At 43.1% G+C, this 26414-nt stretch overlaps 1 protein-coding gene across 1 annotated transcript in view; it reads right to left on the bottom strand.

The window, feature by feature from the left end:
- Positions 1 to 437: 437 nt before the first annotated feature.
- LOC124779384 (ras-GEF domain-containing family member 1B-like) overlaps positions 438 to 26414 on the bottom strand; it is a 318387-nt gene continuing 292410 nt past the window's right edge. Inside the window, exons 8-9 of the mRNA XM_047253708.1 lie at positions 19574 to 19646; positions 438 to 2918 (exon numbers count right to left, since the gene is read on the bottom strand). Of these exons, the coding sequence (XP_047109664.1) occupies positions 2900 to 2918; positions 19574 to 19646 (92 nt within the window). The 3' untranslated portion in view covers positions 438 to 2899. The remainder of the gene's footprint in view (positions 2919 to 19573; positions 19647 to 26414) is intronic.

Raw genomic sequence — 26414 nt, 5'->3', positions numbered from 1 at the left:
TATTTTGAAAATTTTAGTTTTGGATGTAGATATTTTCCTCATTCCAGTCTAGTTTCTGAAAATGGTTGACGTATGACCAAAGCTGGTAGATTTACACACTTGTTCCGGGATTGTCTCTAGGAAAAAAAGGAATAGTACCTTTCTGTTAGGGAGTCTGAAGATTTTTTGTAAGTTTGGTTGTTTAAGAACTTTCCCAAATGAGGAAGGGTAGTGGTAGGATTAAATGTAATGGATACTCAAACATAATAAAATAAATTTTTCGTTCCTCATTGACAATATACATAATAGATCAGATAATGTGAGATCTCCACGAAATAAGCAGTTTACTGGCTGGAACTATGTTGAACTTTTTGTGATGAGGTGAGTGTAAATAATTACAAACAAGTTTGTAGAAATATTTATTCAACTACATTTCGAAATATACACATAAAACACAATGCAATACATTTTTGTCATTTACAAAAAGCTGTAAGCAGGCTCGTGGAAAATAAAAAAAAATCATGTTAGGAACAAAACCAAAGACATGTTTCACACCTGTAAATGGTAATGGCAACAGAAGTAGTAATTTCTGTGTAAATATTGCCAGATAGCACAGAAAAATCTGGGAGATTATTATACGAGAGTATTACTGAGTATTAAAGTCTTCATGGGAAAATACTTTTCTCCTACCATCAGCTGTACATTCAGTGTGAATCTTATCTGAGATCTTAAATAATTTTGTCACCTGCAATGTGATACACAGCTAATTATCAGAGAGCTATTGTACTTACTGACATTTTCCTGCTGTGAATCCGCATTGTAAATGTGGACTTTGTCTTATGATTCAATATGTGTCCTACAGAGTCCTGTTTAACAGCGTAAATTTGTTCCAGAAACACGCTCGTGTATCTGCAGTTGCCATATTATGTCTATTGTGAAAAAGTTGAAGCTTCCTTCCATTTCATTTCATTTCCCTTCAAAATACATTTACCTTGGTCGCAGCTGTGACTCACAGGTAATAGGACATAAGTGGATTTTGCTCGCCTGCTGCATTTCTGTTTAAAATCAACGTAAAAAACATCAGAACATAAATGAGTATGGAATGTCAAAACCATTGCGCCTGATTAGATCACGTATTTAAGTAAAGCATTTTCCACACAAGGCATGTCTTTGGAACAGTCGACCATGACAAAAAAATTATGTTTACTATTAAGAAAGAGAAAAGTTGAGTTTTGCCTTCTGGAGGAGAGCTGCGAAATAATCTCATGTTCCATTATCAAGTCTTAGTGTCATATCCATACAGCGAGAAGACAGGATGGAGAGAAACATTTAGTGTGTGGGATCTGTGTCCCCCTTAAGTTTATGAGTCTGCACAAAACTAAAATATTGGTCGCTCTGGAATGCTGAAGAAAGTTAGAAATCAAGTTTGTCTTTAGAGCTATACATCTATGTATATATATATATATTCACAATCACAATCAGTGCAAAGAAATACATACAGAAATACAATGAATGTGATTTCAATACAGTTACATTGCCTTTGAGTTCATTTTTAGGAATTTATGTACACAAAAGCATTATTAAACATAATTACAGTAAGCCCTAATATACTAGTATCTGTACTTGCGTTTCGCCTACATTCTTATTTGCAGTGCACATCCATTAGTACAAATTACTAAACAATACGCAAAAACTGTCCATGTTTCGACATGACGCTTCAGCAACTTTTCTATTAGAAAAAGAGTCCATTTACATTGACACGAGTGAAAAATAATTAAATGCATACTTAGTTCTTAAGTAGTGGTCTCCAGTGTACTTTGACTAGATAAATAACGTAGGTGTGACTGTGACCGGCGCTGCCGCAAGTGGAGACAGTCGGCCGGTCCTAAGTACTAGACTTTGTACGGCCCTGCTCGGCCACGCCACGATGGCGGCGACAGTAGCTTGGCAAGTGCTTGCTTACGAGTTATCGCTATGAGCAACAGCAGCACGCAATGCTGCGCGTCTCCACTTCGGAGTCGGGTCCTGGACAATAGTTATTTCCTAACTGTGACTACCGAATCCTCTGAAATGACTCATTCGACGCACACAGCAATTTGCAGAAATGTGAAAGAGCGGCTCCTTCCTTACAACGAAAATTTTACGACATTAAGTTTGTTACAATTATTAGTGCTCCACTTAACTTTTAAAGTGGGGTAACATTTGACAACATCTAATCATGCATGCTGCATTAAGTATGGTTATAATAAATACATTTTAAGTACGATTGTCACAAAGGAAAGTGACAGATGATATATAGGAAAATCAATGTCAACGGCACAAATGGATCTTCGAAAGTGTCAGACCCATCTTAAATTCATTATGGTCTTGACAAATAGTCTGATGCACTGCGTAGATCTGACAACGTCATTTCACACGAGCGCCACAGTATGACGCCCTTTTGACTTCACAGAGCTGCACGTATTGTCCACTTATAGCACACGCAGTCACTGTAGTCTACAGCTGAGCTACACACGAAAAGACCTTACTGGAACACACCATTCAGAAATGTTTCAGTCACCGGACACTGTTACATACGAATAAGGATCATGAACGGGTCTGAGGCACTGAGCGCTGAACCACATTCAAAGTGCGCGAGTGAAATCAAATGAAAACCTTCTCACTCCAGTTGTAGTAGCTACGAGAAATCAACTGACAATCGACAGTATCGCGAATTTGTACTCCCTAGTACTCCTCTGCTGATGAATCGTCTCGACGGACACCCAAATGCATTACGACAAGAATAGTTGACCAACAGCTGAACTGCAGATGCGCGGTAGAGGCGTGGGCCGCCTCTGTTGACGAGTTCTCGCAGTCACGGATTCCTGTGCAGCCAGCAGGACATGCAGGCGTGCGAACTTCGAAGTGGCGGACACCCGTTTCAGGAACTCAGCTCAGCTCTGGAAAAATAAAAGTGGACGTCACACGCGTATATGGACTAGAAACTGAAGGCAAACCTACGTTTCTAGCATTTGTAGACTTAGAGAAAGCTTTTGACAATGTTAACTGGAATACTCTCTTTCAAATTTTGAAGGTGGCAGGGTCAAAATACAGGGAGCGAAAGGCTATTTACAATTTGTACAGAAACCAGATGGCAGTAATAAGAGTCGAGGGGCATGAAAGGGAAGCAGTGGTTGGGAAAGGAGTGAGACAGGGTTGTAGCCTCTCCCCGATATTATTCAATCTGTATATTGAGCAAGCAGTGAAGGAAACAAAAGAAAAATTCGGAGTAGGTATTAAAATTCATGGAGAAGAAGTAAAAACTTTGAGGTTCGGCGATGACATTGTAATTCTGTCAGAGACAGCAAAGGACTTGGAAGAGCAGTTGAACGGAATGGACAGTGTCTTGAAAGGAGGATATAAGATGAACATCAACAAAAGCAAAACGAGGATAATGGAATGTAGTCGAATTAAGTCGGGTGATGCTGAGGGAATTAGATTAGGAAATGAGACACTTAAAGTAGTAAAGGAGTTTTGCTATTCAGGGAGTAAAATAACTGATGATGGTCGAAGTAGAGAGGATATAAAATGTAGACTGGCAAGGAAAGCGTTTCTCAAGAAGAGAAATTTGTTAACATCGAGTATATATTTAAGTGTCAGGAAGTCGTTTCTGGAAGTATTTGTATGGAGTGTAGCCATGTATGGAAGTGAAACATGGACGATAACTAGTTTGGACAAGAAGAGAATAGAAGCTTTCGAAATGTGGTGCTACAGAAGAATGCTGAAGATAAGGTGGGTAGATCACGTAACTAATGAGGAGGTATTGAATAGAATTGGGGAGAAGAGAAGTTTGTGGCACAACTTGAGTAGAAGAAGGGATCGGTCGGTAGGACATGTTTTGAGGCTTCAAGGGATCACAAATTTAGCATTGGAGGGCACCGTGGAGGGTAAAAATCGTAGAGGGAGACCAAGAGATGAATACACTAAGCAGATTCAGAAGGATGTAGGTTGCAGTAGGTACTGGGAGATGAAGAAGCTTGCACAGGATAGAGTAGCATGGAGAGCTGCATCAAACCAGTCTCAGGACTGAAGACCACAACAACAACAACAACATGTTAAGTAAGAGACGGTAGTGGGCAAACCCATTCATACATGAGTCATGTCACGCGTTCGGATCCAGTAGCTAGCTGTAAGTAGTTTCGGTTGTGGCCGTTAGGTGTCAGCATCTTACGGACTATTGTCAGGTAGCTAAAATTGTACGTCTGGGAAACAAAACTGTATTTATTGCGATTATTGCGACTTTCATTAATTGTTGCTAATGTGTTTAATTATTCGTGTGAATGTGAAGTATTAAATAACTGAATATTGTTACGTCTGTTAACTGAGTATACTCAGTGAGCGCGAGGACTGTATACAGAGAGTGAATCATTCCAGGGGAAATGTAAAGTGAATCTAGCCAGTTTATGGGACTGTGGGAAGAAGCTACGTTTTACGATACTTTTGTTATGTAAAGAGGGAGTTAATTGATGTGCGTAGATTTTATGAATTTGTTCTTTTGATAAATTGTTCACAAAAGCTATCAAGCTGTGATTGGGCAGAAGCAAAAGCCGTGGTATGGCGCGGTTTAAAACTAATATTGGATTTGTTACGAAGTAAATAAGCCAATCAGAGGACAGTACGTTCACACAGATTTTGTGGGCTAAAAGAATTGCTTCGTGAAGCAATTACAGATTAATTGTTAAAGTTGACCGTGAAGTGCCGCAAACTGGACGCGACCGTGTGGAAAAGACGAACACGTGAAATTCCTATTTTAATATGTGAATCAAAATCCGCCTGGCTTGTTGTACAACTGAACATTCGTACTGGCAAAATTGGGTAATATCTGAGCGAGTCTTCTGCCACAGGCAGTCCTTTTGTTAATTCTTTTGGTAACGTGTTTTGTTAATTACCGTAAACTGGCTTTTACGAGTGTGTGTGATTGCGTGTAAACGACGAAACGGTAACTTAATATTAGAGCGGGATTGGAGGTGTTTTGTATCAAACAAGTAACATTATATTGAAGTTTATACTCGCAAACTACCTTTCAATTAATCGCTCAGCTAACCTGATACTAAAAAGCACTTTGTGCTGTAGCGATATGTAGTGCGGCTAGTTCCTGCTTCAGCTTCTCGTGGCCGACGAACATTACGCATTTTTCTAACAGGAGAGGCGTGTGGACAGGACTGCAAAATAAGAAATCACTGAGAGTTGAGTTTAGCTCTTTGCTATTGTACGAAACACAAATAACAGTGCCGTTGCAACATATTAAATTATCTGAATGACATAATTTCATCTACCAGAGATCTTAACTGCGATTTAAGGCATGTTGTAGTGCAAGAGGTAAGTTCAATGGCTATCAATATACAATCAGTGAGTGCCTCCTGTATACAGGAAGCAAAGCGTCTTGCAAGACAGCTCACAAATTTTTCGTGCCAACGTACTTCTAGAGCGGGAACAAATTGCTACTATTGTTCCGCAGGTTTGAACATTAATTTAACTTCAGATCTTGTCACATATAAGTGACCTTCTGTCCAATACAGAAAAAACGGACATAGTGCTTTACACTGATACTGCAAGCATCATAGTCAAGCCCAAGGGAGGTGAAAAAACTGATGAACACTACAAACATTATTGAATAGGAACGTACATTAACTGATGAATACGTTATTTTTACAAGACAGATTAGATAAGATATACTTTTTTCGTGTGTGTGTGTGTGTGTGTGTGTGTGTGTACTTGGGGAACTATTTGTCTGGGGAAAACTGTTTCTAGCTTCGACAACATTTCTTTAATGTCTCTTTTGCTTCAATCATGTTGTGTAATGTTCCTCTCTACCTAGAAAAGTTTCCTCGCTTCTAACACAGTTCCTTCCGAAGCATTATTCTCGCTTTTACTGGCCTTAACTACTAGTTTTAGTATGCACTTAAGAAAAATTATGTCTCAAGTAATCTGTCTACAAATTTTGATAGGGGAACAAGAGAAGCAGTTAACTTGGAAGTGGCAGGAACCTTACGACTGGACCTCTTCTAGTTCCAAGGTATTTATAAGAATTTTTTTTCGCAATGTGGAGCCACAGTCATAATATATTTCTTTAAAGTCAGTACTGCCATTAGACTGTTTTTTATTTGTAGTGTTACATTTATACGATTATGGCTCTGAGCACTATGGGACTTAACATCTTATGGTCATCAGTCCCCTAGAACTTAGAACTACTTAAACCTAACTAACCTAAGGACATCACACAACACCCAGCCATCACGAGGCAGTGAAAATCCCTGACCCCGCCGGGAATCGAACCCGGGCGTGGGAAGCGAGAACGCTACCGCACAACCACGAGATGCGGGCTATACGATTATGATTTCGGCTTTAAAGTGTCATTATCAAGTGTATTAATTGTTATACTGTATCTAAGACGGCATACCGACGTATATAGAATGCACTATTAGACACATTGTCTAAGGGTCAATATTTCTGGTATCTAATAGTGTATTTTAAATTCGAGAGTATGCCATCTTAGGCACCGTATAACACTTAATACACTTGATACTGGCACTTTGAAGCCGAAATCATGATCGTATAAATGTAACACTGCAAATAAAAAACAGTCTAATGGAGGTACTGTATTTAAAGAAGTATTTATAAGACTTGAAGGTCAGTGCGGAAACTACAATTCCCTAAAGTAGTAATTTTCGCTTCTCAGAACCATACGTAAGAATGTACTTCGAAGACTTCCAACTATTGTCAGGATAAAGAAATGTTGAGCCCTATTTTTTAACATACCTGTCCTTAGCTGTGCTGTAGCGTTCTAGTCTTGTAATTACGAGATTGTTGGTTCAGTTCTCGCTGGGCGCAAACTTTTATTACTTTCATTTGTATTTTATGGTTTCAATCAAAATTCAATGTTAACTAACAAATACAAAAACGTATATTTTTGCCGGGAAAAATGCAACACCCTGGAGCATTGTGTTCAGTAGCGCCAGGGTACATCAATATGTACATACCGAAGGGTCGTCGTGTTAGTGATTGATTTGTCACGGTCATCGGCGATCAGACGGCCACCACACTGCGCTCAGGAAGCCTATCCGTGTACTTCGTGTCTGGACTCTGCAAGCAGTAACTGTGCCGAGTTTAGAGGTTAACAGTGTTCGCAATGTTCTTTCTAGGGTATCACGATACCCCACCGCCCAATACATACTTTTGTTGAACGTCTTCGGACATTTCAACGGGATCGTACTTTGGGCCTGCTGGAAGCTGGATAGAGGTATTGACGGACTGCTGCACATGTAGGCCACAATGTATCGGTGGTGGGTCGCTGCTTTCAGCAGTGTTCTGTGAACATCCGGGCACCTGTGGACCAGGTTCTGGACGTCCGCGTACTAAAGACGCACAGCAAGATCGACACACTGCGGGAGAACCAGTTGTAACAGAACTGAAATGAGGGTAGGCTGCCAGTAATTTGGAGCCCGCGCGTCGGAAACGGGCGCACTGGTGTGAGACTGCCAGTGAGTGCACCCTGATGCCATCTATTGGCGAAACCGGGAATTAGCGCTACCTGTCAGACAATGCACTAAGCTCTCGGAGTCAAATGTATTCTTTTTCTTGGTAATTATAAGTTATTACTGTATAATTTAATATTGTAAAGCGCTAGTAGTAAATTATTATGACTGGTATGAACTCCAGGGTAATAAATATAAATTATCTTAAATACTAAATGATTTCAATGAAAAGGTGGTAGGGGAACGCCCCCACTCTTGGTGATACGAGCGTAGCTAGCGGTAGCTGGAGACACAGGGACTGAACAATGGAATGGCCTGGGGAGTGTTGACGTGATCGGACGTGTGTAACTCTGCTCACGCAAAAGTGATTGTGCAACAGCGAAGAGGCGAATATCGTCGCCGCTTGTGGAGTAAAACGCGACGAATGATTATCGAAGCCGCCTCCATGCCACTGGGGGTGATTGTAAGACTTCCTGCGCCCAGATTTTATGGCGGACGTGCAGTAGCTTATACGAGTGCTACAGCTCGTAGTTCCAGCCGCCATTAAGGGCAGGAGGCATGAAGAGCTGCGTTAGCCACATGCATCTCACCACCAGCACCGACACGTCTACCCAAGGCAAGACTGCTTGCAATTGTTAATTCGAACTTTGTATAAATGTAAAAGGAGAATACCAGTTTTGTCTTATGCAAATACAGAGGACAGAATATAGTAATGAGTAAAATTACGACGCATGCTGTTCATTGTAAAGTGAAGTAACCTCAAACATAGTATAGTGAAATCAGACTGAGGCCACCATCGCCTCTTTCATTTACAATTCTTTTTGTTGTAGAATACTTTAGCGGATAAGAATGTTGAAAAGAGCAATGGTCACACCAGAATGAGTCGCCTATTTATAGTTACTTAAATTTTTCTGAGTAACCTTTCAAGTAAAGTCACTTAAGCAATTCTATATCAATTGTCCAAAGAGTAATATCCAAAATCATTACATAAAGTTGAAAGATAGAATTTTGTTAACCCAAGTTGCATAAATAGTCTTGGTAGTAATTACCAAGCCAACTCACAGAAATTGAAAGAGTATTTGCTTTGTAGAATCACCTCGAATGATCAGAAATAGTAATATTCAGAATTAAGTTTAAATTCAACTCAAGCCGTTTCACTTTGAAACGAGCCAAAAATTGATTTATTCTTTTGCTCCTTCAGAGCTGGCGACCGTAGTTACAAGTATTTTCAGGAGGATTCGACGGTAAGTCTGCTGCTCTCGTCGTGCTGGTAGGATTATCCACTGCTGCTAGCAGTGGTGATTGGATACGTAAGCTCACTACCAAGTTAAGTGGGTCAGGTAGGCAGTGTTACCGTGTGAACTGTAGGGCACTGTAGGCCGTGGATCGAACCCGTTCAATCATCACAGCTCTTTGGGAAATAGTCCGGTTAGGAGTGTGCTAATCATTAGGTAAATACTGGCGAGTAACGGTCAAAATGTACACGCAAGTGAATTTAGCAAGGTCCACGTAGCACATAGTTAATGTGGTGCAAAGGCGAGGGTAAGAGTGGAGTAAAAGTGAACTGAGCTTGTGGCAGCTGTGCTGTATTCAAATATTAACAACGTGAATTCACTACTATCTCTTACCATTAGGACTGAGCTAATTACGGTTAAAATACGTAGCAGTAAGCGCAAAGGCGTGACAGCTACAAGTCCGTATTGGTTTTATACATACGGAATTAGGAAGCGTGTGAATCCATCAGTGGAGGGGGTTAAAACAACCGAATCAGTTGAGAACATACCCCATTTACTGATGGAAAGATTCGGCGGTTCGGTCGCACAGTGGTCGACCGGCCATCACCTAGGGACTACACCCGGGCACGTGCCGCACCTGCTGTTTCACGAGGGCTACCGGGAACCGTCTGCCTGTAGCAGAATTAAAATCACGGGCGCCCCTGTGCGGGCTACCGCTGACGCCATGACACCGCCAAGCATGGCTACTCATGTGTCGTGAGAGAGTTAACTCGAGAGTGGAATGGTGTTTGTAGCCTTCAGCGATGAGGACTAGGTTCAATCCGCAAGCGAGTGACGGACACATCGTTAATGGCGAAGACCTGGTGATTCCAGAGTGCATTCGCCCACGATATACAAGTCCCACTGCATCTTTCACGGCGCGGCGGAGCCATTAGTGACTCGCAGCCACACAGGGTAAAGTTACCAGAGACCTCTTCACTGAACGTATTGTTATCTGTATGCCACTAACATTTCCTCGACAGGAAGGTGGTCCGTTTTTACAGCACTGCTCGGCAGCAAGACCACCACACCTCTCGCTAACTGAAAACGTATGACGAAGTGGAAATTTATTCGCTCTGCAGGGCCTGTAAGAATTATTTAGCGGAAGTCCATCAAAATGCTTAAGATCCTTGGAACAATGTATCGCAGAAGACCATTCGGCAGCTTTATGATCGTTTGCACGCGCGAATACGATGTACTGATGCGATTGTTTGGACAGCCTTTACTGTGACGTCTGTTTCATTTGGTCTGAATTTTTGTAATACACACTCCTACAATGATAAAACAACTTTCGCACCTCTTGTCAATTAAATGCTCTTGTCCTTGAAAGTTTTGCGTTTCTTCCCGGCAGTAATATATATTACTGCCGGTTAGAAATGTTAACTAACAAATATTGGATCGCAATTTTCCTTGATACTCCCAGCTAGGGTGGATACGCCCACATAGGATGGATACGCCCACATAAGGCACGCGATCTCCACACGATGTGCTTACTTCATCGATTTCTTAGCCACTGGTGCCCCCAAAACTTATCTTCTCACATTAAACACCTATCATCATGCCACAACCGCAATACCAGATCGGATACGTCTAGCATCTTGGCTGTACCTTTACATAACACAAAATCTTTCTTCGTGTCGTTCTCCATCTCAGCCATACGACTATGGAACGCGCTCCCCTGTGATCTGCGTCTTATACAGAACCACTCAACATTCAAGAGGGTACTCAAAACTTACATATTAGGGACGGTATAGCCACCATTGTTGTGCCCCTCTCATATCTTTCTTTCTCCTCTCCATCACAGCTTCGAATTTTACCATTCTATTTCTCTTCCTCTAACCTATCTACCTCTTCTATATCTCTTTCACCCCATTCTATCGTCTTATGTCTCTGCTCGATGAGAATAACTCACAAGCTGCAAGAACATAACGAGAAAATTCCCAACTAACAATAGGACTGACATTCACAAAAGAAAAGTATGTTTACTTTCATATACATAGTCATTACTACTACTATTATTATTATTATTATTATCAATATTATTCTTTATTGTTGTAATTACTTTTTTATTGTTATAATTATCATTGTACTACTGTTATAATCTCTATTTTCTTTTCTTTAACATCAATACTGTATAATACGTTATATGTCCTTAATGTTCTGTAGAAACTGTAACTCGTTCAATCTGAGTATGCCTGGTTAGGTGTAAGAGAGGGCCTGAAGGCCCTAATCTTGCCATGTAAAATAAATGCATAAATAAATGCATAAATAAATAAATAAAATGATTTTTTATTCACTGTTTCGCTTTTTTGTAGCAAATATTATTTCATTGTGATAATATGATTTTTTGTTTAATGTTTCGCTTTTCTTAGAAAATATTAATGCATTATGAATACTCCTATTTTCATGCGATTAATAATTAAAAGTTATCATTATTTTATCACAAAAGTATGAGACAATATTTGTTAGTCAACTTTTCAGTCATCAGAAATACAGAATGCAATAGTACGTACGTAATAAAAAATTGTGTCAATCATGAATCGAACTAGCATTTCGCAATTACAAGACTAAAAAGCTACGGACAGAGGTTCAACTTTTTTTAAACTTCACAGCGTTCGGAAATTTTCAAAATCGATTCTTTCGAATTTTTTTGAGAACTGCATCGAACTGCTACACGAAATTGATGTGTGGACACTTACTCCCAAATGGTATTAGTAGGATATGAAGAGCGCCAGCCTATATTGTCCCCTTGCTGGACTTCAAAAATTATTAAAAAATCAACAAGCCTTGCAGGGGACGAAACCACGCAAAGCAGAGAGAGGGATATATATATATACGTCGCCTGGGAAATGTCGTCAATGAAAACCGGATTATATGACCACTTTGTGCGTCCCTTTCTCCATCTGCTTTATGAATTTACTGCCAGCTTCTTTCTCCATCCTTTTAATAAAATTCAATAATGCAGATCTGTATTACGGCACGAGCTGCAAAGAGAGAGAGAGAGAGAGAGAGTTATTCAGCTACGAATTTCGCTTTGCGTTGAGGAGGTGGGAGAAAGAGGCAGGGTACGTAGGTGTCATCAAAGCCCAGCGAGCATCGGGGACTTTCTTTCACGAATGCTTGCAGAGAGTGAACACGCTGATTAAAAGCGGCGTTGTGTGTGTGTGTGCGTGTGTGTGCGAGTGCGCAGCATTATTTAATTACACAAATGGCGTCCACTGTGCCCTCTTTCAACACCCTACACTCCACACTTTACAACTGGTCCCCCCTGTCAGACAATGTGATGGATGCTGGTGATGGGAAGTAGTGCTAACGACTCTTTCGTTGCGAAACATCCAGAAAAGCATCGTCGGTTCCATCTTTCGAGTCATGGTTTAGTTACCGAAGTCCTCAGCTCTTGTCCCTTCGCTATATTTGCTTTTCGATAGAACAAACCAAGTTTCGAATCTGTCGGACATGGACGCACCACTGACGAAAGGTCTAAATCTACATCCCTATTACTGTGGAGTGTATGGCAGTGGTTAGCTTTTCATTGGGACATACGTTTACTGCGCGTTTGATTCTTTAATGAAGGGTGCGAAAGACTGATTGTACACCTCTATGAGAGCTGTTGTTTGCACAGTTTTATCTGCACGATGTCTACGGGATAGACACAAGTGTTGGACAAAAATAGAGAAACACCAAAAAGCACAGTACATTACCGTGACTAACACGGTGCAGGAAACCCGTTGGCATTCCAGACAGCTTTCAGTCGTCTCGAACGGATGAATACAGGTCCTATACGATTTTCAAGAAAATCTTATATCACTGTCACTGCAAAGATAGTGAAAATTTTTAACGATGATGGAAGTGCATCGCGATTACACAGCCTTCTCTCATCCTTAGTACTAACGCGGATTTTCAATGTAACCTCGGGCCCATGGAACACCACGATATGGCTGCCCACATCGCCACCGAACCGCCGCCATGTTTCACTCTTAGTACGTAAACTCACCCAGAAGTTGGCAAGAGCGTGATACAATACCCACCCGACCAAATGACATTGCAACATGGTCCACGTTTTACAGTTTCGGCACCACGTTTTCCTGTTACAGGCATCTGCATCACCGATGAGTGGTTACGGAATTCCGACTCCCCTGTAATTCCCTGCTCATGGAGCTCCCTTCGTGTTGTTTTGATGCTGATAGGCGGTTGCGACATTCAGTTCTGCAGTGACTTTTTCAGCTGTCGTCCTCTTATTCCTTGTCAGAACCCTCTTCAATGACCGTCTGTCAATTTAACACGCATTTTCGTCCACATTGTAACTTAGAAGATGATGTTTCTACGCTTTCCCTCTTGCAACGCCAATCACTTCGGCTCCGTTCGTTACGGGAGCACACACCTTACTACCACCAACAATCTGACCACGGTCGAAGTCACTCAGCTCCGACACGATGCACTCACACCCGCATAGAACTCTGTTCTGACCACGAATGACACTTCCAACGTCCTGAGGACACTGCACGAGCGCCGCTAGTGGTCAAATACGACAACGCAACCTGCAGGTTAGGCTAACATCTGCATTTATGTTCAAGCACGTATTTCTCGCGATGTTCCCAAATTTTTGTCCAACCCTTGTGCATAGGAACCTGAAGAACGTTTGTGGTGTCCGTAATGAAAGACAATGCCTCAAGAGTTTTCTGAGCAGATTCTCGCAAGAAGTGTGGTATCTCCTTTCGTCTTTTTTAAAAAATTTTTCATTATTTCTGTTACAGTCCCTCACTAGTCAATAAATTATGCGACTTCCGCACAACCCTTCTTTGGATACGAGAACTGCCCCTTCTCTTTTCGAACTGATACTTTTGCCATCCACTACTCAAGCGTTTTGTATAGAAACTCTTTTGTACACAAACTGTAGTTTCCCAGCATCGTAAAAAAAGTCACAGTCTGCCATTTGCTTTACATGCATCAGAGACTATGTGGTCATCCCACTTCGTGTTTCTAAACACTATCTATCTATATATCCGAATCCCGCTCCAGCAACTACCGGGTCTGGGTGCTGACGAGTCCTCTCCATTTGGCTCGGTCCTCCCACCACTCTTCTTCCTCCACTTGCTGTCAGGTCACAACTCTCCTTTCTACAGATATTCTCACTCCCATTTTCCACCGTCTTCTTGGGCGCCCTCTAGGTCTTTTCCCATCCATCTTTAGTTCTTCCATAATTTTGGGGAGTCTCTGCCCATGCATTCTCTTAACATGCCCATAACATCTTAATCTCTTTCTTTCAATTTCTTCTCTCATACTTTCTTGTTTAAGATCCTTTCTAATCTCTACATTCCTTACTCTGTCCATTCTTGTTTTTCCCTTAACTGCTCTGAGAAATTTCATTTCCCCTGCTTGCAGTCCGCCCCAGTCCCTTTCTGTCATTTTCCATGTTTCTCCACCATAGTCCCAAATACTTGTAGGACATGACTGATCTTAGTTGTATTAATCCTATAGTTAAAAGATTCCAAACTTTTACGCCTCGTGAAGTTTACAGCTTTGTCAGTTTGGTTTTTTCAATCAGGGTGATATTTTATTGAGCTACTCGTAGGCAACGATATCGTCTGCGATAAGACTGAGATTGCAACTAATACAGTACTCTACATCATCAATGTATTATATTAATAGCAGGGATCTTGTTATACCCCACTGAGGCGCGTCAGGTATTACATCAGCGTCTGTGGGTGGCTCTCCATGAAGAACACCGTGCCTATCCTGCTTCTCAGGAAATGTCTATCCACTCGCATCCAAGGTTAGGCGTCTAACAGGAAGGTAACAGCTTCGTACTGAATAGGAAGCTTTTCGAAATTCTGGAAATACGGACTCAACATGTTCTCCTCTACCCATTATAAAGATTACCCTAAGTGAAGAGTGCAAGTTCTTTCACAAAATCGTTGTTTTAGAAACCCAAGCCGATTTCCATGGATATTTGTTTTCGATAGGTGATAATGTTTAAACTCAGTTCTGTGGACCAGTTCTGCTTCCTTTTAGAACGTGTAGTCCCATCCGCATCTTCTCTGTGCTCTGGACATACCTGTTACGTTTGAGTTTTATACGGAGCAGTGCGGTCAAATAAAAACGAGACAGACGAGAAAAAGTAGTTGAAACGTTTATTGTTTCAAAATTAATTCCGTAAGTATTACAACAGTTATTGGACGGTGAGGTAAGACCGTCAAAGCCTTTATGGAAAAATGTTTGCGGTTACCTACCCAACCATGATGGAACCCACGCGTGCGAATGTTCGTTCGAAGGAAATCAACGGTCACAGCGTTTTTCTTCAGGGCTTAAAAAATGTGGAAATTGTGTAGTGAGAGGATGTATTGAGGGCTTCCCAGCAAAACGTCTGCAGCTTAGTTGCAACAAAGGGCAAGCCAGCTTCGGGAAAGTCATGATGACCTTTTCCTTTTGCTGCACGGGCCCGCTGCTCATCGACTTTCAGGAAACGCACGCCACAATTAACGCACAGCGGTACGTGGGCTTTTTGCAAAAATTGTAGCGTGCATCGAGTAAAAGGCCCAGGAATGTTGACGCACTGCGCCATTCTGTTGCAGGATACTGCCCGCTCACATTTTATTATGGTTGTTTCGACTTCGCTGCAGAAGTTTCGCTGGGGATCCCTTACACATAATCCACACAGTTCCCATCACTCTCCACGATATTTCCATATTTTTGGAACCCTGAAGAAAGACATTCGTGGCCGTCGATTTATTGGGGACGAAGAGGAGCTCACTTGGGTACGATTATGGTTCAGTAGGCAAACACGAACATTTTTCCATGAACGCACTGATCTCCTCTTTCTCGGCGGGATAACGATATTAACAGTTATGGCGATTGCTTTTCAAATAAAAAATACGAGGGTTATTCCAAAAGTAAGGTCCGATCGGTCGCGAAATGAAAACGACTATGAAAATCCGATAAAGCTTTGCACAGATGTGTTGGGTAGTGTCTCTAGTATAACCCCAGTTAGCATCACGTCGCTCTTCTCATTTCTGAGCTCGCAGTGAGTGCGTAAAGATGTCTAGAAAATAGTGTCTGCCGCCAAGTACGAGGGCCTGGTGAGAAATTTCGCCCGAAGCTATGCAGCCAACATTACATAACTGTCGTGCTGTTTCGTCTTCACGACAATTCTCAGCCGCATTCTGCAGGGGCAATGAAGATGCTCCTGCATCGTTTTCAAATGGAAATGTTAGATTACCCACAATACAGTCCGCAATTGTCTCCCCCTGAGTTTCATCTCTGGTCACATGAACCGCTGTCTTTGAAGACAACATTTTGACACAGACAACGAGGTGTAGGCCAGCGTGGAGAATTGGCGGAAAGCACTGGCGGCTGCCTTCTATGATGAGGCTATTGAAAAGTTGGTACAACGCTATGACAAAAGTCTAAGTCAGAACGGCGACTACGTAGAGAAGTAGCTGAAAGGTGTAGCTAATTGTTACAAGTAAAACATTTCTGATGTTCACTGTGGTTTCAATTTGGCAATCAATCGGACCTTACTTTTGGAATAACCCTCGTAGTTTACTCATTTTTTCCCATTTGTTCCGTTTTTATTTGACTGTCACTTATACATAGCCGTCGGAAACATAGTGTAGCGGAGGAAGTCACGTAATCTCGCCTCAAGGAATTTCCTTTTATGTTATCGAAACAGTTAAATTATTATTTTTATATCAGAACATAGCAGAAGAAAGAAATATCAAAAAAGTGCCTGTTTACAGGAACTCCGAATGAAACAGTATCCTCACCCATCTTTTTGACGATTAAGTACAATATGTTGGCACTGCCACACTAGTAGCGCTCAGTAGCAGGAATGTATTGCTTACTCTTCACTGCCTTCGCAGCTCTACTCGCTGCCTTCGCAATTATATATGCAACAAACTCCGTGGCAGATTAAAACTGAGTGCCGGACCGAGACTCGAACTCGGGACACAGTTCTAATCTGCCAGGAAGTTTCATGTCAGCGCACACTCCGCTGCAGAGTGAAAATCTCATTCCGTTCTATTTGTTTCGTACTCCCCACCCCCCATGTCTTCCCCACCACAAAAGAAACCTTGCTCATCAATGGGGCGCAAATCAAGATTTAAGATAAATATGGGTACGACAGCTGTCACCTAATGTATATAATTCAAGATAATTTAGCTGCAGCATTATGGAGCATCGGTGAACTTTCTCTAAGATGACTATCTCGATCTCCTCGCAAGGGATGCAACGAACAGGAAACAATCGTTTACTTCCGATGGTGGCTGCCACGTCCCTGAATTTAAGGCAAGAGCATAATTATAACGCCTTGAGAGGTGAGGTTGCTAGTACCATACAACCTGCTCCCTCAGGAAATCACGGTTTCGGATAGGGGATGTAATAGACGGACTTAGTCCATCATAAAGATGCTCTCCCAGAATGAAAACTTCAGCAGCCACCTCCAGGCGTCTGAAACTCCACAACTTCTTCGTGCGACTTTACATGAAAAGGCGATTTAATCACATTTCTTCTGAGCGGTATCCCTTTGTGGAAGGGACAATGTAAAATTTAAAACACCAATTCGCCTCTTACGGCCACTATCGTCCCATCAGAAAATGAAGCAGCTCTCAGAATTACCACGGACTTCTTAAGAGATTGTAAACCGCACATTCAAGGTGTAACTGGTACCAGTGCAGATATTTCTATTGGTGAATGAGGACAGTCCATTGAAACAGCGTTGGTTCACTATTTACGTCATTCGCAGACTGTTTTAGGCTGGTTGCTGCCTGCAAGAACATGTGGCAAGAGCACGCTTTTAACGTTTACTTTCCCCTGGGTAGCAGGTCAGGTGTTGACGTCTGGTCGCAAAACGGTTAGTCTATACCAACAGGTACGACCGTGTAGAAAACATCAAGCAGTACATTATGAAACGCGTTTGTGAGAGAAAACTGTTATTAAAAAGAGACAAAACAACAGACATGCTGATATGTGTACATATTAATGTACCACACACAGAAATACCAGCATTTATACCCATTATACCCTGTATGACTGAGAGCTTCTGTAGCACACCATGCACTGTCTGTTTAGGGATCATAGTGCCTTATCATGCTCTAGGCTTCATTATGATACTTGCGTCATCAGTGAAACGTACTATTTCACCGTCTTGGCTGAGCTAGAGCGTTTGTTTATAGCAAAAACAAAGGGGAATCCGATATCAATACTTCTGTTATACCTGTAAAAATTATTTCTCTCGCTGTAGACGCTGTCTCATTGTGTACACTACCTGTGTTACAAATGTGACAATCTGCATTATTTTAGATTGGTAGACCATTCTGCCCCAATATCTGTAATACCAAATTATTTGAGGTTCCCTCACAGAATAATGGGAAATGCGCAAGTCACAGAAAACACTAGTCAGCTATATATTTTTAAATGTAAATACTGTGTAATCAGCTTCGTGAAATGAAAAATTGTATTTTCTGTGGAAAGACACCCCTGAAAACCAAATTCAGACGGAAATATATTTTATTTTGGGGTGGCGACAAAGAACTTCAGCTGTCACAAGACTCAGTAATCTAATATGAGTCAGATCTAATGGAACGAGTCAGTACTTTACTTACAGAAGTCTAATAAAAATTTAGAAATAAATAACAAAGGTTATAATAAAAGTAAAACATACAAAAGTACAACAAAATTTAAAACAGGTCACAAAATGTGTAGTACGCTACAGAGCTACGCTCTAAACTACTGCGAAGGGCTAAGGATTAGTGCAGAGGGGAATGCCACAGAAAAGCGTTTGAACTTAGTAGCTGAAAATCTGTAGTTTATCACTCAAATACTTCACTGGGATGAAAGCCTACTGAAAATGAAACATGCACAACAGTGTTCACATATCTGTGTAATGGTTGAAGAGATGTTACAAAAGTTAAAACAGTTTTTCTGTCTAGTGTTCACTTACTGAACGTGGCAGTTCCTTTTAGATAAGTCCATATTATTGACTACAAATTCCACGAGGGATTATACGTGAAAGAATGGCAGAGTTAGAATTCCGAGACGCTCGAACAACGACCGGCCCGAACCTCGCGAACTAATATGGCGCATCGTCCTGCCTGCCTTTTCCTGAACTGAGAATGTTCTTCATGAGTACACAAAGTTGTTAAAAATGTATTACCGTAGGGTGTACTAGAATGGAAGTATGTAAAGTAAACAAGCTTTCATAATTCAGCGTTAAAAACACAGGATATTATTCTCGTAGTGAAGTAGGCAGAGTTTAGTTTCTGAATGCAGTACTTCCAAAAGACATATTCCTGTATCTTCAGTCTAAGAATTTATGTTGTTCGACTTCGCTGACTATTGCATCTCCTTGCGGTTGCAAACATAAATTTCTACTAGATTCCCCGTGTCAGAAGCTGTAGGCAACGTGTTTTGTTGCAGTTTACAATCAATTTGCTTGCTGTACGGGACGAGCTAATGTCATTCAGTACCTTAATCAATAAATCATTTACACTACACTACATACTCAATCACAGTTGTCATCAGGAAAACAGAAGCACTTGCCGTATTTAGTGATAGCCCTTACTTTACACTTATAAAATCTATGGCCCATGAACAGAGAACTGTGGCACCCCCCCCCCCCCCCCACACACACACACACACACATTGCTCTCACACGCACCTTACGGCACCCCAGACAATTTAAAATGTGTTTCCTGTTTGTTAAGTTTAGTGGCAGAGTACTAATACATATTAAGGAAAAGTGTGGTCCCAGAACAGAACCCTGTGGGCTGTCCTCGTCGACCTGGGGCTACAACAGGAGGTGGGACTTACTTGAGAGATTTGCAGCGCTCCTTCTCGTGGTTGTTTTCAGGCGGCTCGCACTCGAAAGACGCCAGCGCCAACGCTGAAACAACAGTAACATCATTTGTTAACAAACATTTTGTAATAAGTTGACATAAAAATCTCATGCTCTTTCTTAGACACCAGCAGTGAATTTTTTTATGCTTCTTATGAAACCTTTGGCACAATCAAAATAAAACACACAAGTTGCCAGTTTCAGTCACTGCAGTCAACATCAGTTGACAATATTTAGCTTCTGGTTACGTTTGTACATCTACACATGATGACGTCATGCCCTGATTGTCTTATTCAACCACACTGCTGTAATATTGTACGTATCTCCGATTATCGTATTCTATTGTTCTTATTTTGGTGTCATTTCATACATTTCCAATTTTTATATTTATGTTACAGGGTGTATTCAACTTATAACACCTCCGTTTTGTTCCTCACGACTGGACACAGAGATTGGCAGCAGTGGAAGAGACGACTGTTTCTCAGACCTAAAATTGTGATGTTCTCATTACAACAACATTTACAAAAGGCTATTAACATCAGTATGACCTTATTGTAAAGTTGTTTTTGTAATGAAATTTAGCCTGAAGATGAAATTTAACCCTCGAAGCATGTCTCTAAATAAATAAGTAATATAATAGGTGACAAAGTTTGTGACTGGTAGCGGTAATTTAAAAAAAAACCTTTAGACACTCTGTATTAATGTCCAGTAGTATGTGTCCGGATACTTTTGGTTCGATACTGTATCTGCATATCTCTTTAAGCGCTCTAATTTCTATTGTTCTCACGATTCTTACACGAAACCGCAATCGTGGCAGGAGAGTTGTCGCATTATCTTCCTCAAACAAAGGTTTTCTTTTTACACAATAGGGTTTCGCGAGAAAGACGTCATCTTTCTTCCAGGCATTCCATTCAACCCTTTCCTGCCCGACGCTACTTGAAAGTCTCGTCCAGTTCGGTTTAAAACCAGCTGTGGTTGAATTCACGCAATAGCATTCTGTCTGGACATCTGTGTAGCTCTACTACAGCACAAGAAACACTCTTGTTTGTCATATCGGAATACCGCGGCCCACACAGGACAAAAGAAAACGACGGACTGCCGTAGCGCCGCTGTTAACAGCAATTACCGTCAGATCACCGAAGTTAAGCGTTGTCGGGCTTGGCTAGCACGTGGATGAGTGACCGTAGGGGTCTGCTGGCTGCTGTTGGTAAGCGGGGTACGCTCAGCCCTTGTAAGGCTGATAACCGAAGTTAATCGGTGTCGGGCTTGGCTAGCACTTGGATGGGTGACCGTCCGGGTCTGCTGACTGCTTTTGGTAAGCAGGGTACGCTCAGCCCTTGTAAGGCCGATCACCGAAGATAATCGTTGTCGGGCTTGGCTAGCACTTGGATGGGTGACCGTCCGGGTCTGCTGGCTGCTTTTGGTAAGCGGGGTACGCTCAGCCCTTGTAAGGCCGATCACCGAAGTTAATCGTTGTCAGGCTTGGCTAGCACTTGGATGGGTGACCGTCCGGGTGTGCTGACTGCTTTTGGCAAGTGGGGTACGCTCAGCCCTTGTAAGGCCGATCACCGAAGTTAATCGGTGTCGGGCTTGGCTAGCACTTGGATGGGTGACCGTCCGTGTCTGCTTTTGGTAAGGGGGGTACGCTCAGCCCTTGTATGGCCGATCACCGAAGTTAATCGTTGTCGGGCTTCGCTAGTACTTGGATGGGTGACCGTCCGGGTCTGTTGACTGCTTTTGGTAAGCGGGGTGCGCTCAGCCCTTGTAAGGCCGATCACCGAAGTTAATCGTTGTCGGGCATGGCTTGCACTTGGATGGGTGACCGTCTGGGTCTGTTGACTGCTTTTGGTAAGAGGGGTACGCTCAGCCCTTGTAAGGCCGATCACCGATGTTAATCGTTGTCGGGCTTGGCTAGCACTTGGATGGGTGACCGCCCGGGTGTGCTGACTGCTTTTGGCAAGTGGGGTACGCTCAGCCCTTGTAAGGCTGATCACCGAAGATAATCGGTGTCGGGCTTGGCTAGCACTTGGATGGATGACCGTCTGGGTCTGGTGGCTGCTTTTGGTAAGGGGGGTACGCTCAGCCCTTGTATGGCCGATCACCGAAGTTAATCGTTGTCAGGCTTGACTAGCACTTGGATGGGTGACCGTCCGGGTATGCTGACTGCTTTTGGCAAGTGGGGTACGCTCAGCCCTTGTAAGGCCGATCACCGAAGTTAATCGTTGTCAGGCTTGGCTAGCACTTGGATGGGTGACCGTCCGGGTGTGCTGACTGCTTTTGGCAAGTGGGGTATGCTCAGCCCTTGTAAGGCTGATCACCGAAGTTAATCGGTGTCCGGCTTGCCTAGCACTTGGATGGGTGACCGTCCGTGACTGTTGACTGCTTTTGGTAAGCAGGGTGCGCTCAGCCCTTGTAAGGCCGATCACCGAAGTTAATCGTTGTCAGGCATGGCTTGCACTTGGATGGGTGACCGTCCGGGTCTGTTGACTGCTTTTGGTAAGGGGGGTACGTTCAGCCCTTGTAAGGCCGATCACCGATGTTAATCGTTGTCGGGCTTGGCTAGCACTTGGATGGGTGACCGTCCGGGTGTGCTGACTGCTTTTGGCAAGTGGGGTACACTCAGCCCTTGTAAGGCTGATCACCGAAGATAATCGGTGTCGGGCTTGGCTAGCACTTAGATGGATGACTGTCTGGGTCTGGTGGCTGCTTTTGGTAAGGGGGGTGCGCTCAGCCCTTGTATGGCCGATCACCGAAGTTAATCGTTGTCAGGCTTGGCTAGCACTTGGATGGGTGACCGTCCGGGTGTGCTGACTGCTTTTGGCAAGTGGGGTACGCTCAGCCCTTGTAAGGCTGATCACCGAAGATAATCGGTGTCCGACTTGCCTAGCACTTGGATGGGTGACCGTCCGGGTCTGGTGGCTGCTTTTGGTAAGGGGGGTACGCTCAGCCCTTGTATGGCCGATCACCGAAGTTAATCGTTGTCGGGCTTCGCTAGTACTTGGATGGGTGACCGTCCGGGTCTGTTGACTGCTTTTGGTAAGCGAGGTGCGCTCAGCCCTTGTAAGGCCGATCACCGAAGTTAATCGTTGTCGGGCATGGCTTGCACTTGGATGGGTGACCGTCCGGGTCTGTTGACTGCTTTTGGTAAGGGGGGTACGCTCAGCCCTTGTAAGGCCGATCACCGATGTTAATCGTTGTCGGGCTTGGCTAGCACTTGGATGGGTGACCGTCCGGGTGTGCTGACTGCTTTTGGCAAGTGGGGTACACTCAGCCCTTGTAAGGCTGATCACCGAAGTTAATCGGTGTCCGGCTTGCCTAGCACTTGGATGGGTGACCGTCCGGGTCTGGTGGCTGCTTTTGGTAAGGGGGGTATGCTCAGCCCTTGTATGGCCGATCACCGAAGTTAATCGTTGTCGGGCTTGGCTAGTACTTGGATGGGTGACCGTCCGGGTCTGCTGACTGCTTTTGGTAAGCGGGGTACGCTCAGCCCTTGTAAGGCCGATCACCGAAGTTAATCGTTGTCGGGCTTGGCCAGCACTTGGATGGGTGACCGTCCGGGTGTGCTGACTGCTTTTCGTAAGCGGGGTACGCTCAGCCCTTGTAAGGCCAACTGAGGAGCTACCTTATTAAGAAGTAGCAGCTCCGGTCACGAAGACTGACAAACGCTAGGAGACCATCCCCGTCCATATCCACCCACATCCAGTGGCGTAACGATGGCACGGCTCGGTCGTACCGCTGGCCTTCAAGGCCTGTTCGGAAGGAATTCATTTTTGTTTTCGATGTTTTCAATACTGTTATGTACTGTTTAAGTTAATCTAAACTTATATTACTAACACAGCAAGTACATAACTTGATACTATGGATATTTCCCGACGGAACTCAAAAGTTCCATTCGTGTTTTGTGCGTAAATTAATGCAAGTGTATGTATGAATTATACTGATCTACTCTGTTTTTAGTTGCTTCTACAATATTATCTCGAAATATTAAATCATTTTTTGTAGTTTCGGTAGGAAAGAGTTAAGTTCCTCCGGTTTTTCTATTTCACTTTCCTGTGGACTATACCGATCTTTTATGATCGTATCACGGTGTCACTGAATTTGCTCAGTGTCTGCTGTCATGCGGACATGGTACTGATTCCAGATTCTACAGCACTCTACAATTTATCGTACTAGTGTGTTGTAGGCTCTGCATATTCCCAGAATACCTTAGCAAATCTGAGTCTTCAATTTTCCTTCCCTAGCGCTGATTTTACGTAATCGTCCCATTCCATATAGCTTCTTTCCGTTGCCTAAAATGTACTGTAAGACAGAGAAAACAAGAAGGGAAAAAAACAACACATGACGAAGGGATTATCCTAATGAGACGGAAATCGGTAGACGTGAATTACAAACAAATGATCAGAATTGCAGAAAAATTGGATGATTTGTTCAGGACAAAGAGTTTTACAAGCTGAACAACTCAATAACGCGTTTGTCCACCTCTGGCCCTTATGCAAGCAGTTATTCGGCTTGGCATTGGTTGATACACTTGTTAGCTCTCCTCCTGTGGAATATCGTGCCAAATTCTGTCCAATCCGCTCGTTAGATCGTCAAAATCCCGAGCCGGCTGGAGACCCTGCCATGATGCTCCAAACGTTCTCTGCTGGGGAGATGTCCGGTAGACTTTCGGTGCAAGGTAGGGTTCGACAATGATCAAGCAAGTAGTAGAAACTTTTGCCGTGAGGGGATTTGAAATATAAGCCCATGATGCCTTACCTGGAAGGCCACCAAAATGGGGTGTAGAATATTGTAGACGTACCACTGCGCCGTAAGCGTGCCACTGATGACAACCATAGAGGACCTGCTATGTAAAGGAATGGAACCCCAGACCATCAGTCCTCGGTGTCAGACTGTATAGCCGGCGACAACCAGACTGATATCCGATCCCTGCCCGGTCTCCAGGTCCGTCTACACGGATCATCGGGGCTCAATTCAAAGCCGGACCCTCTACTCCAGTCAACTAGATTCCAGGCTGAAGACGTGTCTGGGACGCCCTGGGTAGCAGAGGGAATAAAACCTAACTGTCGCCCTCCATACTGCCCCACATCCAGGAGTGGTGCTCTGCAGTGCCATTTCTTTTCACAGCAGGACCTCTTTGATTGTCATCCGCGATACCCTTACAGCACAGCAGTACGTCGGCGGTATGCTACGCCCCGTTTCCTTGCCCTTCGTACCAAACCATCCTGGGCTTACACGTCAGCAAGACAATGTCCGCCAGCACACGATGCGAGTTTCTACTACTAGCCTTCGTGCTTGTCAAACCCTACTGCGGCTACCAAAATCACCGCATCTCTTCCCAGTTGAGAACGTTTGGAGCATTATAGGCAGGGTGCTGTGACCAGCTCAGCGCTCTGACGATCTAACGTACCCGTTGGTCAGAATTTGGCACGAATTCCCCCCAGGAGGACAGCCGACAACTCTTTCAGTCAATGTCAAGCCGCATAACTGCATGCATAAGGGCCAGAGGTAGACCAACTCGTTACTGACTTGCTCAGTTTCTGAATCATCCAGTTTTTCTGAAAATAATCGTTTATTTGTCTGACCATCTACCGATTTCCGGCCCATTCGGATAATTCCTTCGTGGCGCGTCGTTTTCTTGCGCCAGAGTGTTTGTAACACTACTATTGATTCTATCTGTCCAGTCGTTTGTGTGTGCTAAGAACACTGTTGGTCTCATGATAGTTTCTTCGAGCACATTAGATGATACATGCATTTCTGTTGTACATCTGCTGTGCAGTTTTACGTACTGGGTTGTATTAGCAAAACACGCATCGAGCCAATCCCGTATCTTGAAGGTACTCCGAATCTCCATTGCCGGTCGACAATGTTATACGGCGCAGAACGTGTTTCGGCGTGGTAGAAAGACGTGCGTGCATGGAATATTAGTCACCACACGACAGTGAGAACGCTCATCACCATTAAGCAATATGAATGTTTTCTCGCGTGCGGCGGTAATAGCTCATAATTCTTAATATATAACGAGAAGAGAGCCCTGAAAATTCGGTAATACAATATTGGAAAACATGAATTATGAATGAGCGAATTACATGATAATAACCTAAAAAAGTGTACATAAATTAGAATGAAACTAATAGGCAAATAAAGACAAAAACGACACAGCATATGGCGTGAAATGGAAGCACAATTGCGTCGAATGAGCTCTGACAGCAGCGAAAGGGGACAAATTCGATAAAGTAATAGTGTTACGTCGCGTACGTGTCGCTGCTAGCAGCAGGCGAAATATTCGATTAGTTAATTCCAGTTTACATGCGAATAGTACAGTTCGTATTATAGCGACACTTTTCCAAAAAATGACGCTGTAATAGCCGAGCAACCAATATTATCTCGCACCTGCTAAATTACGGGGCGTCACGGCTAGGTTTTGCGAGTTAGTTATGGCGCTCGTCATAAAAGAGACTTCCATTTCTGGGATAACGCGTCATCCCTCGAAGACCTCCGTGCGGAAATGCTTTGCATTTCATACGATTAATGAGTGACTGTTAAGTATATAGACTGTTTTCTGTAATTATACGTCATGATAATAGTAGAAACAATAATGGAGGACGCAGACATATGCAAGTACTAACATTGATGGCGACGGCTGTATTATTAGCAGTAGCAATGGCAATTTGTAAGTACAGACTTTCCCGGCGTGTACTTCGTCAGAAGATGATGATAATGGCACGCATCGAAATGTCGCGGAGTTTTGGTGCACCCACGCAGATGGAGGTACGAGAAGATTTCCTCAGTAATCGTAACATTTCGCTGTGGATTTGT

Source organism: Schistocerca piceifrons, chromosome 1 (genome assembly GCF_021461385.2).
Source record: "Schistocerca piceifrons isolate TAMUIC-IGC-003096 chromosome 1, iqSchPice1.1, whole genome shotgun sequence".
NCBI classification, from domain to species: domain Eukaryota; kingdom Metazoa; phylum Arthropoda; class Insecta; order Orthoptera; family Acrididae; genus Schistocerca; species Schistocerca piceifrons.
The sequence above is the reverse complement of the archived record's forward strand: the minus strand, read 5'-3'. Positions and strand labels throughout refer to the sequence as shown.